Here is a 17,769-nt window from a genome sequence, read left to right as displayed (position 1 = left end):
AGTTAGAGTTTTGACCCATCTGACCTCCAATTAAATAATGTTGGCAGTGTTGAGTTAATATTTTATGGGGTTGTATCCAGCATAGCATTGTCATAAAGAATTGATGATGAGGTTATATTGCTAGCATCTTGCAAAAGGAGATCCGCTTGGGCAAGAGGTTCCACAGGTGGAAAGTTTGCATTTCTATGTTCAATTTGTAGAGGATAGGAAAGTAAAAAAAGTAGTGTCTCTGCTGTGCAACTTGGAGAAATGAACCCCCACTACCTTAAAGGCCCTTGCACTAGCGGACTGGGAGCATTGGATACAATCCCTCCAGTGGTGCTGTGGGTCAGTACATCTGACTGTTAACCAGATGGTTGGAGGTTCAAGCCCACTCAGGGATGGCTGTGGGCAGAATTCCAGCATTACAGAAGGTTGGAGCATTACAGGAGACTCAGAACTCTATAATTCTTAGTCTAACCCACGGCCACTTAATACTTGTATTATATTATGGTAGCCAACTATGCAGTAACATCCTTTGGGCACAGCTTATCACATCAAATCCAGTTCCAGGGTGCTGTAAAGCCCACTTATACTAAAAGCAGTAGAAACCTACACAGAAATACGTAAGCATGGAAATTTTTAAAACAGCATGGTGAGCTTCTAGTCCTATCTGATTAGTTCCTAAAATTGCTTTGTGCAGTGATGGAAGTAATAACTCCTGTTGTAATTTATTGGTGTGCAGTCTAGAGCTTTCTGTTTCGAGCGTTTTGGGAAGGTCTTTTCTTGTGTCTTCAGTGAGCAGCGGAATCTGAAGTTTTAATTAAGGTTGACCTATTGAGCATAAATCACGCAAAGGAAAAGTTGACTGCTCCATGTGCATTTAAACTACCCCTCTCTCTCCCCAGGATATACTAAGAGAATATGGGCACCAGTATGATTTATCCCGGTCAGAAAAAGAGAAAATCAATGAGCAAGCTGTAACTATGTGTATAGATGGTCAGCCCCTGGATATGATACAGAAACTATTGGATGTTGCTGTTGGAGATCTGGGACTCTCGCCTAGCGATATAGTAAGGACAGCGGTAAATAAAGTGGTGGGTGCTTTAAGGTAAGTTACATTTGCACTCCCACAGACCCTTGAAAGCGTATTCTTAAATTTAATTGAATGCTTAGGTTTTACATGAGGCCCACCTAACCCACATTCCATTAATGAAAAGCTCTGAAATAGATTTCCTAGATTTAATCCAACAAAGGGGGGGGGGAGCCCACCTATAAACTAATCAGGAACCACCTGCCTAAATTGTCATGTATTGGCCAGGGAATGGCAGTCATTTCTAGGTTTGACACTGTGGGGTCAAAGACAGAGAAGGCTCTCCAACTTGATCTCCCCAAACCACAATCAACATTACTTTAGTAAAGGTAAAGGGACCCCTGACCATTAGGTCCAGTCGTGGCCGACTCGGGGGTTGCGGCGCTCATCTTGCTTTATTGGCTGAGGGAGCTGGCGTACAGCCTCCGGGTCATGTGGCCAGCATGAATAAGCTGCTTCTGGCGAACCAAAGCAGCGCACGGAAACGCCGTTTACCTTCCTGCCGGAGTTGTACCTATTTATCTACGTGCAGTTTGACGTGCTTTCAAACTGCTAGGTTGGCAGGAGCAGGGACCAAGCAACGGGAGCTCACCCCGTCATGGGGATTCGAACCACCGACCTTCTGATCGGCAAGTCCTAGGCTCTGTGGTTTAACCCACGGCGCCACCTGCATCCCTATTACTTCAGTACCCCAGTTCAAATGTGCACAAAAAAGTATCAAGGCATTTCCTGGGCCTGCTGTGGAAAGGGGTGAACCAGGTGCTGCTCATCTTGAGTCTTCCCACTCACTGCTTCCCCTGTCCCCTGATCCAAGTACCTAGTTTCATAGCCTGATGAAGAAAAACCACATGTGGGAGAGACGCACAGGCTGACAATTTTTCTACCAGGGATAATGAGACCGGTAGTTTTGTCCCAGGCGTGGAAACATGCTTGGGGACCCCCTGCCATTTCCACTGCTGCCACCTTCTCCCTAGCCTAGGGTTGCCATATTAATGAGGTAAAAAGCGGGACACAAAAAGTTGTTGAGCCTGAGCCACTTCTGAGACCAAGACCAAGCCAGAGCCCAGGCCGCCCAAGACTGAACCCAAACCTGAACCAGAGCCACGTACATTTTTTTTTCCTGAAAACCTGGACAATTGCTCTAAATTGTGAGAATCCCCCCAGATGAGCATGTTTGGCCCCCCAAAAGAGGACATGTCTGGGATTTCCTGGATGTATGGCAACCCTACCCTAGCCTGAAGATAAGTTTCTTGCAACATGGCAAAGGAATAGAAGGGAGTGAAATTTCTGGTGAGGGCTCAAGCATTCATGAGCCTTTTGCAAGCCCCCAGTTCATGCGCTTCTCAACACACAAGCCATTCAGCAAAAGTGGTATGAGAGTCTGACTTCACCCGTGAGTTTTATGGTGACTTACGGCAAGCAACTACAGTAAAACTCTGGCAACAAATTATTCCAGTCTTTCTCCCTTTGGCATAATTGGGGGTCTGGCATTATAGCTTCATATTTCCTTTTTTATTTGTTGTGACAGTGATAAAAGGCAACATCCGCGTAGGAAAATGTGCCATTTGCCATGATTTGCTGCTGGATAAATAGCATAGAATTACACACTCTTAAGCATTAAGGATTCTGAAATGTTTCTTTCTGAAGCGTGTGTTTCTACAACCTTGCTTTCGTTTCTTTCCCTCAATAGTGAAAGCGCTGGCCAGTCTCCTTTCAAAAAAGATCCTTTCCAGATATTAGAAAGTATTGTGTCTGCGGTCCACGCGAGTGCTGAAAACGGGTAAGAGCTTTGTAGGTGCATCGCAAACAGAACTACACTTGTTAATCCTTTGTAAACTATAGTTGTCCTAGATGTTAGAGTGGAAGCACTGTGGTGCTGATTCCCACCGCCCCCGAGGAATTTGTATAGTCCCCACTATGCTCAAAATGCAGATAGTGATAGGGACATGAGTGAAAACCCAAACACACACACACACACACACACACACATAAAGAGAGAGACCCATACCCATCCATCAGTCCTGCAGGTCTACTCATATTCAACCTGAAATTCACGAATGCCTCTGACACCTTTCACTTGACTCCTCCAGTTGCAAAGTCATGCCAAGCATGTGAGTTCCACTAAAAGGCAGAGGACCTTTTCGGTAGTGGTACCCTCCCACTGAGGTCCAGCTCTGAAGGCCTTTTGGTGGTTCCCTCACTGCGAGAAGCGAAGTTACAGGGAACCAGGCAGAGGGCATTCTTGGTAGTGGCGCCCAGCCTGTGGAACACCTTCCCATCAGATGTCAAGGAAATAAACAACTGTTTGACTTTTAGAAGGCATCTGAAGGCTGCCCTGTTTAGGGAAGCTTTTAATGTTTGATGTTTTATCACTTATTCTTATTATTATTAATATTAATATTCTTCTGGGAGCTGCCCAGAGTAGCTAGGGAAATGCAGCCAGATGGGCAGGGTATAAATAATAAATTATTATTATTATTATTATTATTATTATTATTATTATTATTATTATTATTATTATCATCAGTTTACTCATTCAGAAGTCTGGTTAAATGAGCATTAAGGTCTCCTACCATTGACCACTGTTTCTGTGGTAACCCTGTAACATTGTTCAGAGATTCCTATTTTTGTTTTTTGTTTCCTGTTATTTTTGCAGCTTTTAGCTCTACTTTGATATATCAGCATAGCAACAGACAACGCTCAAAATCGATATTTTATGAAACGTTATTTACCTCCGCCGCCTTTCATTCGTTGTGGAGAACCAAATATAAATTGCGTCCTTCAGATGTTGCTGTCATTTGAAAAATGAGCCTGGGTAACTTTTGAAACCAGGGTCTCCACAGTTTCCTTTTTAATTTTTCCACTTTTTAATTTACGTTTTGAATGCTGCTCACTCTGTAGCCTCATTTCTAATTTAGAACCAATTCTCCGAGAGATGGGGCATAAAGAGAATAGCAGGCGCCAAGTAATTTTTTTGAAGTTTTCGCAAAATGATAACTTAAACTGTCAGCTCATATTATTTCAATACTTCCAGACAGGTTGAATTGGTGTTTTCTGACTGATATTACTTTCCCATCTGTCTTGTTAGGATGAATATAGCAACCGTTAGTTACAATATAAATCACATTCTACCTGCAGCCTCTTTCCTTTGAAAAGCTCGGTGTCAGTTTGAAATATCGCCAATGAATACTACAACATTATTTACGCATTTATTTATAGCCGTTTGGAACTCGTAAAAGGACAAAGGCATAGGGAGTTGGAGGGGGGAGTGTCTAAGATGAGTTCCTCTTTACTGCTCCTAGCTCAGTCAGTAGAGTCAGAGATTGTTCATCTCAGGGCTGTGGGTTCAGGCTCCATGTTAGACAAAAGATTCCTGCATTGGTCTAGACAATCCTCATGGTCTCTTCCAACTCTACGATTCCTGTTGCACCTGAAGCCATTTGCTCCTTGTTAGCTCCTTGCTAGCTGTGTATTAGACATAAAGATGTCCAACGATGTAGACCAGTGATTCCTTCTGGGTAACTGGCGAATTGCCTCCTTCCTAATTCTCTTCCCTGTATGCGGTTTTGCCAATGCTTTGCTTTGGATCAGCCTCTCTGAAAAGGTCAAATAGATACTGGAATGTGTCCATTTGAACCAAGTTTGTAATAGAGCACATCAGGCTTGAAACAGTAAACGTGGGTTTGAAACAGTAAATATACGCAATCTCACTTAGATGTGTGGTGCCTCAGAACGTAACCCCCGTGTAAATGGGGAGTTGCTGGTATTGATAATGTTATTGTCTGCTTTTTAAAATCTTTTTATTTTTTAAAGTATTTTACATTGGGGTGTGGGACGCGGGTGGCGCTGTGGGTTAAACCTCAGCGCCTAGGACTTGCCGATCGCATGGTCGGCGGTTCGAATCCCTGCGGCGGGGTGCGCTCCCGTCATTCGGTCCCAGCTCTTGCCCACCTAGCAGTTCGAAAGCACCCCTAAGTGCAAGTAGATAAATAGGTACCGCTTTATAGTGGGAAGGTAAACGGTGTTTCCGTGTGCTGCGCTGGTGCTGGCTCGCCAGAGCAGCTTCGTCATGCTGGCCACGTGACCCGGAAGTGTCTCCGGACAGCGCTGGCCCCCGGCCTCTTAAGTGAGATGGGCACATAACCCTAGAGTCGGACACGACTGGCCCGTACGGGCAGGGGTACCTTACATTGGGGTGTAAACTGCTTAGAGATATTTTCTGATTAAGTGGTATATATGGGATGCGGGTGGCGCTGTGGGTGTTGCGCAAGAGCTGCAAATCAACTTTTAAACCACAGAGCCTAGGACTTGCCGATCAGAAGGTTGGCGGTTCGAATCCCCGCGACGGGGTGAGATCCCATTGCTCGGTCCCAGTTCCTGCCAACCTAGCAGTTCGAAAGCACGTCAAAGTGCAAGTAGATAAATAGGTACCACTCCGGCGGGAAGGTAAACGGCATTTCTGTTGCTGCTCTGGTTCGCCAGAAGCGGCTTAGTCATGCTGGCCACATGACCCAGAAAGCTGTACGCTGGCTCCCTTAGCCAATAAAGTGAGATGAGCGCCGCAACCCCATAGTCGGACACGACTGGACCTAATGGTCAGGGGTCCCTTTACCTTTACTATATGTGTGTGTGTGTGTGTACAAACACACCTCTGAGGGTAATTAAAAGATGTTTAGAAGAGGCAGCTTCTCCTGTCACAGAACCAAAGATAATGTAGTTGAGGGCAGAGAAGAAGAGATGATTATCATTTATTTATTTATTTATTTGTAGGCCTATTCACCGAGAAGGATTAACAAATTCATGGTGGTTAAAGAGCTGTTCGACAGTGGAACAGTCTCCCTAGGTGGTTGTGGACTCTCCTACCTTGGATGTTTTTAAGCAGAGGTTGGATGGTCATCTGTCATGGATGCTTTAGCTGAGATTCCTGCATTGCTGGGGGTTGGACCAGATGCCCCTTGGAGTCCCTTCCAAAAAGATTCCATGATTCTATGTTTCTATGAAACAGAACCTCTGTATTCAGCCAAGAACCAGCAAATTCTTAGAAGGATCTTAAAGCCTTGATTATGTCCCAGAGACGTGCCACTGACCATCTGGAAGTGGAAGGCTCGGCTTACTAGGCTTTGGTAGGACCAGAAAGAAAGTGAGTGCTTAAGCTAGAATCCTGATGCCCCATGAGTGTGCCTTTCATGATCACCATAGCTTTGCTGCTAGATGATCTGTAGCTGATTTTTCTGCAGAAGTATTGTGACATGAACTCAAAACCTATAATCTTTCCTTTGCCAACCAGGATTTAATTTTGCTGACCGTTGTTGAGCAAAGACTTGTCCTGAAACGGATAAGTTGCCATAACATTTCCTATTAAGAAAAAATAAGTTCCGTGCTAATTAGTTGCTGTGGGACACTTTTTCCAGTGCACCTTTCCTAGGGAAGTAGAGAAGTGCATCAAAGAGAACCTTTTGCATCAGTAGTTCATTCTCATGCAAATAAGGAAAAAAGTCAAAATTACTTGCTGCCACAGAGGAATTTGTGCAAGAGCCTCCAAAGCTAACACAGAAGCAAGGAAGCCTTTATGCAGATGCCTTTAGTAGTAAAGGGAAAAGAGAAATGTTGAAAATGTTTTTATATTTAAAAAAAATCATTTCCCCCCCACTATTTTGCTCCTGGGCATTATAGTTGGTTTCTAGACAAGGAAATGTTATGTCATTGAAGTTCTGGTGTGTTTTTCTTTGTCTATTGATCTTGTGACTTCTAACGTATGAAATAAGAAGAATTTAAAATTAGACATCAGTATCTTTGCTTGCTGATTAGAGTGTTTGGATCAAATATTTGAGTGTTTGATCTCTGCATGTTCGTTGGTCACAAGCGACTTTCTTAAAAGGGCTTTTTTGGTTTTTAGAGAGCTGATGGAAGCTTGAGTTGCAGTCTCTTTGTAGAAGTGGCTGTCGACATGCCTCATGTATCTGTGCGCACGCACCCCCCCCCCGAAATGCTGTGAAGCACGTTGATTTCACTTGTCTGCATGCTCCTTCTACAAATGTAGCTTTTGAGATTCACTCGAGGGGCTGAGAAATTAAGATATTATGAGAGGATTCACGTGCTCAGTGAGATTCTCTCCAAAGAGATCTTTGTGGAGATTCTGGGTCAAAGATGGGTTTCAAGAACCCTTAAACATAACCCACGTAAATCCCTTTATTTTGGACATAGAAAGCTCCAACAGGACACTTAAATACTTGCAAGGTATCATCATCCCTGGAACATAACTCCCACATAAGTTGAAAGTCACCTGTATAGAGACACGACTTTGGTTCCACCACACCGCATATCATATTGTATACTGCTTTTGGACAGTTCCTTGTTTTCAAATCATTTTTGCAATGTTGTAATGAAGTACCCAGAATGGTTCCTATACATTTAATTTGGAACCCAGTCTCAATAACTTGTACATTTACTGCATGGAAAAGCTGGGGGTTTTTTTACACTTAGAAGTCTAAGTGCAACCATCTTATCAACTTAAAAAAAAACACCCTTCCCTTTATCACAGATGAGTGTACAGATCTGCATCCACACCTCAAGGGGTTACTCGTTTTGTGGAGACATCAAAACACATATGATGGAGCTTACGGATTAATTTCTTGATATACCTGGGAATTATCTGGCTTCGCGCTTTCAAACCACTGTGGATTATCTTTGTAGATGTTCTGAGTGTCGGAAACATTGTCTGCCATCCAGACCTATTTCTAAGAAGATTAACTTAAGAACAAAAGAATGTATCAGTCAGTGATTGTCAACTCTTCCCTTTAACGTGTATTTCTTTGCATGTCTTCATTTTTACTAGTCTTCATTTTTAATAACAAATATTCCTGTTACATTCATCATCAACGTAACAAAGTGTAATTCTTAGGAGTCCTTACCAGGTCCTTACTTGTAGACAGTGATTTTTTTGGGGGGGGGGGTACGCAGGGGTATGCACACCTCTAAACATTTTGTGAATCTAAGTTTGGCCTCATTGAGGGGCAGTATTTCAATACGAGAGTATCCCTAAATATTTTTTTAGGAAAAAAGCACTGCTTGTAGAACACGTATGCGTGCGTTATAAAATTGGATAAAAATGATATTTAACACATGTTGATCTGATTGCAGTGAGAACCTAGTGTCTTCAGATGATCTCTTGGCTTGGCTTAGACCATTTTGTGGAGATGATTCTTTGCCTGTGAAGCCCCGCATTAAAGTCCTGCAGATTTTGGAGCAAGCCTTTCACCTTAGTGACGAAGACAGCAAGCTGCTCGTGCTCTTCAGAACTCAAGCTGTTCTCAAGGCCTGTTGGCCCCAGACACAGGTAGGTCATCTTGAATGGTGATGCTTTAAAACAATTCTGGGTTGCCTTTAAAGAAAGGACAAGCAGTTTAATGTATAGAAATGAGCACTAACTTTGGCTGTCAGTGAATCAGTTTCAGAATTCTGGGGATGAGTATACTTTTCTTGTCAAAGATTATTTTATTATTCTTTAAAAAAATTGTATCTGCAGGTCTCAGTTCACAACACTGGCTAGTTAATGTTGTTCCCAATCTCCATATCAATGCACGTTGCGATTTTTTCATTTGCTAATGGGTTCCCGAGCAGCACTGTTGGTAATTTTAATGAAACATAATCATTATAAATGGGGGTGAGGGAATTAAACTAGAAAGAACAACTGCAGCTGGGTCCTATAACATGAAAAGTTGTGTATATGGTGTGGATCGTTACTATTGTGTTTTGCATAATAAGTCTAGATGAAGAGCCCAAGATCCAAAAAGTCTCAGAATAACCAAACTAGAACGTCCCCTCCCCCTGCTTTGTGTAATATTCAAAACCATTTGTGGCTACCATATTATTACTGGTGGGAGTTGGGGGTGTATAGGCTGGAAGCCTTCAAGTCTAATTGGGTTCTGTAGCTCACAGCTACTTTATATTCAAGTATGTATCGCTCCTGCCTTCAGGGTCTGTTTTGATCCTACTATGAAGATTACGGGAGTGGTATTTTCAGGAGCAGTCCAAAGCATTTTGCTACCTGAGGCAGAGGAGCAAATAATCTTCAAGTCAAGGCCAGCCAACTAATTCTGGTACCCGAGACAGGAAAATCTCACAAACCCCTCTCCCTGGCAGTAAAGAGGCAGTAATAATAAACTAACAAAATCTGCTGCAGGTTTTCTCAGTCTGCCTCATGGGCCTAGAGATTTTCATGTCCTCATTTTACATTTGATGGCTTAACACCCCCAGATAATCATTGTTCTATACTGATTGTCAGTGAAAACTAAAGGATTGCTCTACTGAAATATCCAACAGATATTCAGCAGATAGCTTTGTCTTGTGGTAATAATGAATTATTATGAGGTTTTGAAGAAATACATTATAGAGGACATTTCTTTCAGAAATACTGGAATGTCATATCTGTTTGATTTTAAAACAATGAAGAATATTTAACCCTTATCATTAACCGCAAAGATGACCAGTGAAAAGGCAAACGAACTATTACTGTTGATACCAGAACTATATCTATTGGGGGGGAGCTATTGAGTTGTTTTTATTTTGATTATGTATTTTGTGGTTTTATATTTTGATTTTATTATGTGAAACGCCCTGAGACCTCTGGGTATAAGGCAGTATATTCAATAAATAACATAATTTTTTTTGGGGGGGGGTACTTATCCATATACTTGAAGCCTTTGCCATGTGAATTAAAATATTTCACACCTCTTTAGAGTTTGAGGGTGAACATAAAACTTTGCATGTTGTTATAATCAGCACTTTCTATTTTGGGTTTGTGAAATGCCTGTAACATAATTAGACATTCTCATTGTCTGTTACACATATTTAAATAATTATTCCATCCTTCTCTTTGCCTTCTTTTGGTATTCCTTTTTAACAGTCCCCCCCTCCCCAATTTCCTTCCCAACACCTAAAGGTACTCTAGATAATGCCAGTGATGGATGTGGATTCTTATTGTGTAAAGATAATTTTAATGATATTGGAATGTTCAATTACCAGAAAGTGTGTGAAAGCCACCTTCGGTGTGTCTAAGTAATCCTCTTAGCCAGACTTTGCATACATCAAAGTGGGACTTAATATTTAATTATGCTTTAGGTGCTATAAGTTAGTGGTCCCACAAATCAATGTACTGCTGGGAAGCAGGCCAGCTTGTGCAGAATTAAAAATGTGCTTTATGAAGGAAGCTACCTATCTCACAGTCGGAAGCACAGCTATTTCCAGTTCTGTAATGATTAGTTAACAAAATTAAGAAATCCAGATGTCCCTATTTTTCAAAGGCTTGGGAGACCTTAATGCACATTCCAATGGCACCCCACTGGGGAAATGGTGTTTGGGAACAGGGGTAACTAGGGAGTCCAAGGGTGAGTTGCATTGTTTTGTAATCCCCATGATGCGTTTTATCTAAGGTCTTCAGGGTCTATAATTTTCTAGTTAAACGGAGCATGAAAAATGTGCCTCAGAATGGTGACATTTTCCTTAAAGGGTGGGGGGATAGCCTGTTTGGAAGATTTCCCCTCTTTTCTTTCCAGAACAAACCTATGTAGCTGAGCTGTTTTGTTCCTTTAGTATATCTGGGTGCGATGGGTCCTTTTCCGCCGTTGTCACAGCACTTCTCTGTTGCTCTTTGCCGACTAGATGATTTAAAGCACACTCTCGGGCTCAAAGTTTGCATTCTGGGAAAGTCAGGCATTAAAGAGGATGTTGTGAGTCAGCCGAAAATGGGGCATTTCTCACAAGCACCTCCCTCAGAAGCAAAACCACTCCCTCCCACTCACTTCTCTGGAGGTTTTAAGAGCACGGTTTCAAAACCGGCGACATACCTAATCAGCAAGCGTTGTTTTCACTCTGATTTACTTACCCCCAGTAATGTCATTTTGCAACCAAATCTAATTGATCTGTGATGGTGCACTGTGGCACTGGACTAGTTGGGGTTATCCATAAGACAGACTGATCCGCGAAGAAGGCATTGAACTAAGAAGAAGTGAAGAAGAAGAAGAGTTTGGATTTGATATCCCGCTCTATCACTACCTGAAGGAGTCTCAAAGCGGCTAACATTCTCCTTTCCCTTCCTCCCCCACAACAAACACTCTGTGAGGTGAGTGGGGCTGAGAGACTTCAGAGAAGTGTGACTGGCCCAAGGTCACCCAGCAGCTGCATGTGGAGAAGTGGAGACGCGAACCCGGTTCCCCAGATTACGAGTCTATCGCTCTTAACTACTACACCACACTGATGGTGTGGTGTAGTCGGTAGAGCATGAGACTTGTCATCTCAGGGTCACGGCTTCAAGCACCACATTGCAAACGCTTGGACTAGATGACCCTCATGGTCCCTTCCAACTCTACAATTCTGAGAAAGGTAGCAATGGAAAGGGGAAAAACAATAGCAGTGAATACAAATGGGAGAAAGGTGGAAACACTCATAGTGTGCACATGTTCTGCTTTAGCTCCTCACCTGAATGTCTGCAGCACCCACCACCTCTGATCATTGACCAGGCTGGCCAGGTTCCTCGCCCTGATCTAGAGCTTAAATCTTGGAATTGGCTGGCTTTGTAGCCATTCTGTAGTAAGTAGGACCAGATCCATTCTGAGATAAAGCATTCTGCAGAGTTATTTTATTATAACTTTACCTTTATGCCTATGAATATGTGGGCATGTAGACCTACAGACAGACTTGTAAACTTGCCAACAAACACACTTTCTAATAGAACCCTTAAGAAGTTGTAGTAGTGAGAGGAAAAGGTGGCTATGATTTTTCACTTAACAAGAATAACATCTCTGTTTTCATCTGCAAAGTGTTGGAGAATATATATTGCTGTTTTTTCAGATGTGCTGCAAAGATAAACCGTGAAATAACAATATAGCATCTAATTCAGCTGGCAGTTCAACTTCCTAGTGACTTTGGAACACTTTCCTATTCTTTGACCTCAACTCTTCTGTCCTCAGGTTTGCAGATTATAGCTTTCTGCAAAAAAAATAAAAATTGACTCCCTTAGGGAAATTTGAATGAACCCAGGAGCTCCACCAGTTTCCTGAACTAAATAGCCAGATATATATATTTACCGTGGTAATTTCCAGATTGAATTTCCAGTAGTGAATGCTTTTTAGAATGAAGGGGTGCACCTGCAGACTTGACAGGACGGACGCCACAACTGGATAACTTACACAGCGCCCTGATAGTATCAGAACATTCAGCAAAAAAAAATCAGCACTATCCAAAAATCGCATTAGTATGTATTGCAAGCTCTGAAACTGATAGATACCAAATGTTGTCTAAGTAATTCCATGGGCACTGAACAAAAATTGTCACTTTGTGTGCGCTGCAGAAGCTGAAGTCTCTGAGTGGGCAATGATTGTGGTCTAGCTGAGGTACTCGGAATAATTAATTCCTCTCCATAAATCTAGCACTTATCTAAGATACTAAAGAGGAACCTGAGCTGAGCCCATAATTTACCTACACCGCGTTTCCTCTCAGTGAAGTTGGAATAATAATTTATCAATCAGCGTCTTCCATTTGAAGTTAACCTCCTCTGGAGGAAGGAACCTCCACCACAGCTTCATGTTGCCATGCACGTCATAATTGCCTACATGGCTCAATAAAGCCACGAGTGGAGACTGAGGTGTAATTGAATCAGTGGGAGATTGCATTCAAGTTCATATCCCTATTTCATGTCACTGCAGCACAGCGTCTTAAGGTAAAGCGCATATCCCATTTCAAATTTTATTTATTTATTTTGAAAGCCCTTCCGCTGCAAATAAATCTGAATGTGGCGTTTCTTTTTAGCAGCGCTTCACCGCGACTGAGAATGTATTGTCGCAATAAGGGACTACTCTCAGGTGCCTTCTTTGCCATTCTGCATTTAATGATATATTAATTCACATTCACGTTTGCAGTCAAGGGCCTCAGAATATTTGTGAGACACTTACTTGTACACAGTGCCGCATGTATTAACATGGATTTTGCTAGGGCATTAGTAAATCTTCTGCTCTGAGACTTTGTGGGTGAGTAATGGCAGGTAGTTTTGCAAGCATTCGACCAAGGAACATAGTTTCTCTAAACATCCAGTAATTCTATGAAAGGAAAATGCTCAGTTCCTACAAGTCCTAGACTACATCAGTATTATTTCTTAGCTCTCATTTCAGAGAATGCCAGTGCTTCTAATAAAAATAATTCTTTTAGAAAGTTTCGCCATTTGTATATGGATTGTTGTGAGCTAGTGAACAAGGCTAAATTTGGTGGGGTAGGAATCTTGAACCTTTACTGAATCATCTCCTTTCTACTGAGTTGCTTACATGGAGGTTAGATTCAGATTATCAGGTAAGTTAGTCACATCATATGAATTACCTAGTAAGCCTGCATTTTAAGGAAACTGACTTATTTGTTACCTTGAACCACGAGGGTTGGGTTCAGAAATCTATAGTGCTGAATATACACTGTATTTTCATACGAAGGAAAACATGCAAATGAAGGTTAATTGCCAGCTTACTTGTTTATTTAATATTTTGCAATGTTAATTTTTGTATTGCATTTATTCCCTTCTGCCTGGTGCAGAATATAATCACTATGCTTGTATTATGTATATATTCATTGATATGCAGTAGTCATAAAATACCTGACAAGTTGAACCATTTCAGTTGTGTTTTGCCTTGGCACAGGAATGATTTAGATTTATGGTTTATTTATTTGTTTTAAAAGCCCACTGTCTTTCCTTGATTTGAATTAATTATCAAACTAGTTTGCTGTATTTCAGTAGTTTTGATATTTGTTTGTCCTCTTGGGTTATAATTTCAATTTAATTTACATTGTAATGATATTATCCCCTCCACTTACCTTGATGCCCCAGCCCTTTCCAACAGATTCTGATACCTCTTCCCATTAGAATCTTAATAATGGGTAGGCATCTATTGATTACGTGACTACATTGATTACGTGACTAATTTATTTTATTTCATTTAAAAATATGTATATACTACCCTTAAATTCTCATGATTTTACCCAGACAGTGAATCCCATTTAGTTATTTCCAAACACACACAAATAAACTACTTTTAACAGTGCTTAGTGCACACACACAAAAAAACCAGTCATTCGTCTGCAGTTTGGCAGGTTTCTTACCTGGGGACACAGTTTTCAGACTAATTCTCCACAAACTGGAAAAGGATAAATGGCTCCTTTTCTATCCAGTTAAAACTATGACACCTTCCCTTGTGGGGAAAACAGTGCAGCCACCCTCATGAAACTAGTTCATGCCCTCATGTGGAGAGCCAGTGTGGTGTAGTGGTTAAGAGCTGTGGACTCGTAATCTGGTGAACTGGGTTCACGTCTCTGCTCCTCCACATGCAGCTGCTGGGTGACCTTGGGCTAGTCACACTTCTTTGAAGTCTCTCAGCCCCACTCACCTCACAGAGTGTTTGTTGTGGGGGAGGAAGGGAAAGAAGAATGTTAGCCACTTTGAGACTCCTAGTGATAAAGCGGGATATCAAATCCAAACTCCTCTTCTTCTCAGAAGGAGCAAGCTTGTCTACAAATGCCATTTAATTCTCTCCCCCTCTCCCCCAGGAAATAGTTTTTGAAAATGTTGCATTCTAGAGCTATCCAGGACAAGATCCCCTGGATCTATTTGGCTCAAATTTGGCAGACTTTATCTCCACTAGAAGGTCTAGCATGCCTGTTAATTTCATCCACTTCTGCCAAAGAAGGGGAAGTGAAGTTATAACCATTTTTCGTTTCCCCAGTAGAGAAGGGGAGAGGGGAGCAAGAAAACAAAGAGAAAGTGGTTTGGGATAGCCCCAGAAACTGGTCTGGTAACCTATATAATGCCTCAGAGAAAAGGTGGCCTATTTTCTGAAGCACCAAATTGAAGTCCATACTGAAACTTGGGGTCATTGCACACCTAAAATATTTATTCTCAAAGTGCACGGTGGATAAGTTTTTAAATAGCACTTTATTATGAAACGGTAGCATTAATCTGTCTTTGAACTCCCATTCCTTCAAAACTCGAACCTAGTTTTCCCCCATCTTCTGTTTTATATCATTTTGTGTCCAGTTTCTCATCCCTGCACTGCTTTTTAAAAGATTGCTTCAGTTAAGGAGTCTTACAGTTAGCACTGAAATATACTTCAATTTATTTTAAAGATGGTGGCTTGTTGTTTTTTAATATTCATTTAGTGCAGCTTGACTTTTGGGGGGGTTTCTATATAAATGGACTATAGAGTTATTCTGCAATGTTTCTTGTAGCAGAATAATATCAAATTGCTCAAATTAGTTCATCAGCTGTTTATTATTCTGCTTTGAACGCCAGCCTGCTATGTTCCATGACATCAGTTTTAGCCCCAATTCCTTTAAGGCTCTGTGCTTGTCGCTTCCACTTTGTCCAGGTACCCAATTTCTTTTTTAAAAAATGCTTCCATTCCTCTTATCAGTGGGAACATTAGTATACCTTTTGATTCTTGGGAGAGGACTACCTATTTCATTTGGAGCTAATTTCCAATAGCTCAGCCAGGGACTTGTAGTTTTCTGGTTTGTCCTTCACCATATCATATTCCAAGGGGGGTTGAGTTTGCAGCTCTGCATCTATACACTTAAAAATTCCTCTGGTAACCCTCTTTTTAACTATACATTTTGGAGAAACAGCTAGTGGGCAAAAGGCTTGTCAATTGTTTCACCAACGTTTTGTTGTCCATTTGATTATTGACATAAACCCCCAAAATGTATTTTCTATAGTTAAGTTTTTACCTCTGTCTTTAGTACATTTTATTTTATTTTATTGCTATGGCTAGTGGCAGATGCAAGTAAAGAGTCTTCTGATTCTGATAGATGGTACTTCAGTATCAAAGCATAAGATCTTTTAAGATATAATGTTACAGTACAAATGTTCCATTTCATATACAGTAATCTGCATTGGTAAAGTATAATAAATTTTGTTTGTCTAGGGAATTCAAGGAGGTGGGGGAATCATTTGTACTATTCCATTAATCTGCTTGCACGGGTTTAATGTTGTTTGGAGACCATAACTCCTAGTAATTTCGTATTATCTCTGTGTTTCTGTGTGTTCAGCATACATAATTGCAGATGAGGCTGAATAAAATGTTTCCTAGGAAAATCCCGTCGACTGCTTCTGTATTGTTTCAAATGTGACTTCAGTGCCATATAGGAATATTATCATATTTATTGCTGAAAATAGTCAGCTCATTAATCTGAACCCCAACAAACCCTACACTTAACGTGCTTCATTCTCTCAATTCCTTAGGTGGAAATAACTGATATTGAAAATGAAGAAAAGAGGTACAGCCTTTTCCTCAACCTTTTGGGATCTAGTAAGGATCATGGAGAATTCCAGCATTTAGTCATGCTCCTGCAAGCCTGGCCACCTATGAAAAGTGCAAATGTGTAAGTATTTGCTCACAGAACCTTAGAATTGTAGAGTTGGAAGGGATCCTGAGGATCATCTAGTTCAGTGGTGGCAAACCTTTTAGAGACTGAGTGCCTAAACTGCAACCCAAAACCCACTAATTTACCGCAAAGTGCCAACAAGGCAATTAAATATGGGATAATAATGATACAGGCTCTTGGGTACCCCATAAGGGAAAAGGAGCAGTTGTTTATTAGGTTTGAATCCCCGCAATGGGGTGAGCTCCTGTTGCTCGGTCCCTGCTCCTGCCAACCTAGCAGTTCCAAAGCACGTCAGAGTGCAAGTAGATAAATAGGTACTGCTCCAGCGGGAAGGTAAACGGCGTTTCCGTGTGCTGCTCTGGTTCGCCAGAAGCAGCTTAGTCATGCTGGCCACATGACCTGGAAGCTGTACGCCGGCTCCCTCGGCCAATAAAGCGAGATGAGTGTCGCAACCCCAGAGTCGGCCACGACTGGACCTAATGGTCAGGGATCCCTTTACCTTTACCTTAGTTCCCACAACAAGCCTGCGAGGTAGGGGAAGCTGAGAGGCAGCGGTCACCCAGGTGAGCTTCATGACCTGAACCCGGGTCTTCCCAGGTGCTAGCCAGCCCTTCGCTTTTGGTTTATCCCACCACAGGTTCCAGCTTGCAGGCCCCACCGCCAACCCTTTGAGGTTGGACAAGGGTGACCTGCGGCTGGGAAGGCACGAACCAGAGCTGATGCCTGACTAGACCCGTCCTAGCGCAGCAGAGGCACTCATCAGCGGCAGCAGCTGCACACCACGACATGGCCCCACAGAAAGAACACACCGCCTCTTCATCCCTCAACTTTCCCTGTCGCCCAACCCCAAGGAGTCCTGGTCTCCCTTCTTACGAAATTCGCCTCAGAGGGGAAGGTCAGAAGCATGGGCTGGGCAGGAGGAGGAGGAGTTATGGACGTTGCTTGCCTTGTAGGACAAGCCTCCCGCCCTCTTTCAGCAGTGGGTGGGGAAGAGGCTCCTGGCCGGTTGCCGACAGGCCCTCCTTCCTCAGCACGCAGCTGCTGGGCTTTACTTGCGAGTAGGAGAATGCTGGTCTCCAGGTCAGCAGGCCGCGAGTCGCGGTATTGGAAGGGGTCCCAAGGGTCATCCAGAAACGGCACTGATGGGGCAATGGCACGCGCGCCCAGAGAGAGGGCGCCATAGGTTCTCCACCACTGATTCTAGTCCAACCCCCTGCAATGCAGGAATATGCAGTTGTCCCATATGGGGATCAAACCTGCAACCTTGGCATTATCAGCACCAT

General features: G+C 42.4%; 1 protein-coding gene across 2 annotated transcripts in view; it reads left to right on the top strand.

The window, feature by feature from the left end:
- The window catches only part of NBAS (NBAS subunit of NRZ tethering complex), a 186,168-nt gene that overhangs the window by 153,536 nt on the left and 14,863 nt on the right, over positions 1-17,769 (top strand). For both annotated transcript variants that reach the window (XM_081188936.1, XM_081188935.1), the window contains 4 exons: positions 888-1,090; positions 2,763-2,852; positions 8,213-8,408; positions 16,344-16,483. In XM_081188936.1, coding sequence (XP_081045062.1) covers positions 888-1,090; positions 2,763-2,852; positions 8,213-8,408; positions 16,344-16,483 — 629 coding nt within the window. The remainder of the gene's footprint in view (positions 1-887; positions 1,091-2,762; positions 2,853-8,212; positions 8,409-16,343; positions 16,484-17,769) is intronic.

The sequence above is a fragment of the Podarcis bocagei genome (genome assembly GCF_964188305.1).
Source record: "Podarcis bocagei genome assembly, chromosome: 3".
In the NCBI taxonomy this organism is placed as follows: Eukaryota; Metazoa; Chordata; class Lepidosauria; order Squamata; family Lacertidae; genus Podarcis; species Podarcis bocagei.
The sequence above is the reverse complement of the archived record's forward strand: the minus strand, read 5'-3'. Positions and strand labels throughout refer to the sequence as shown.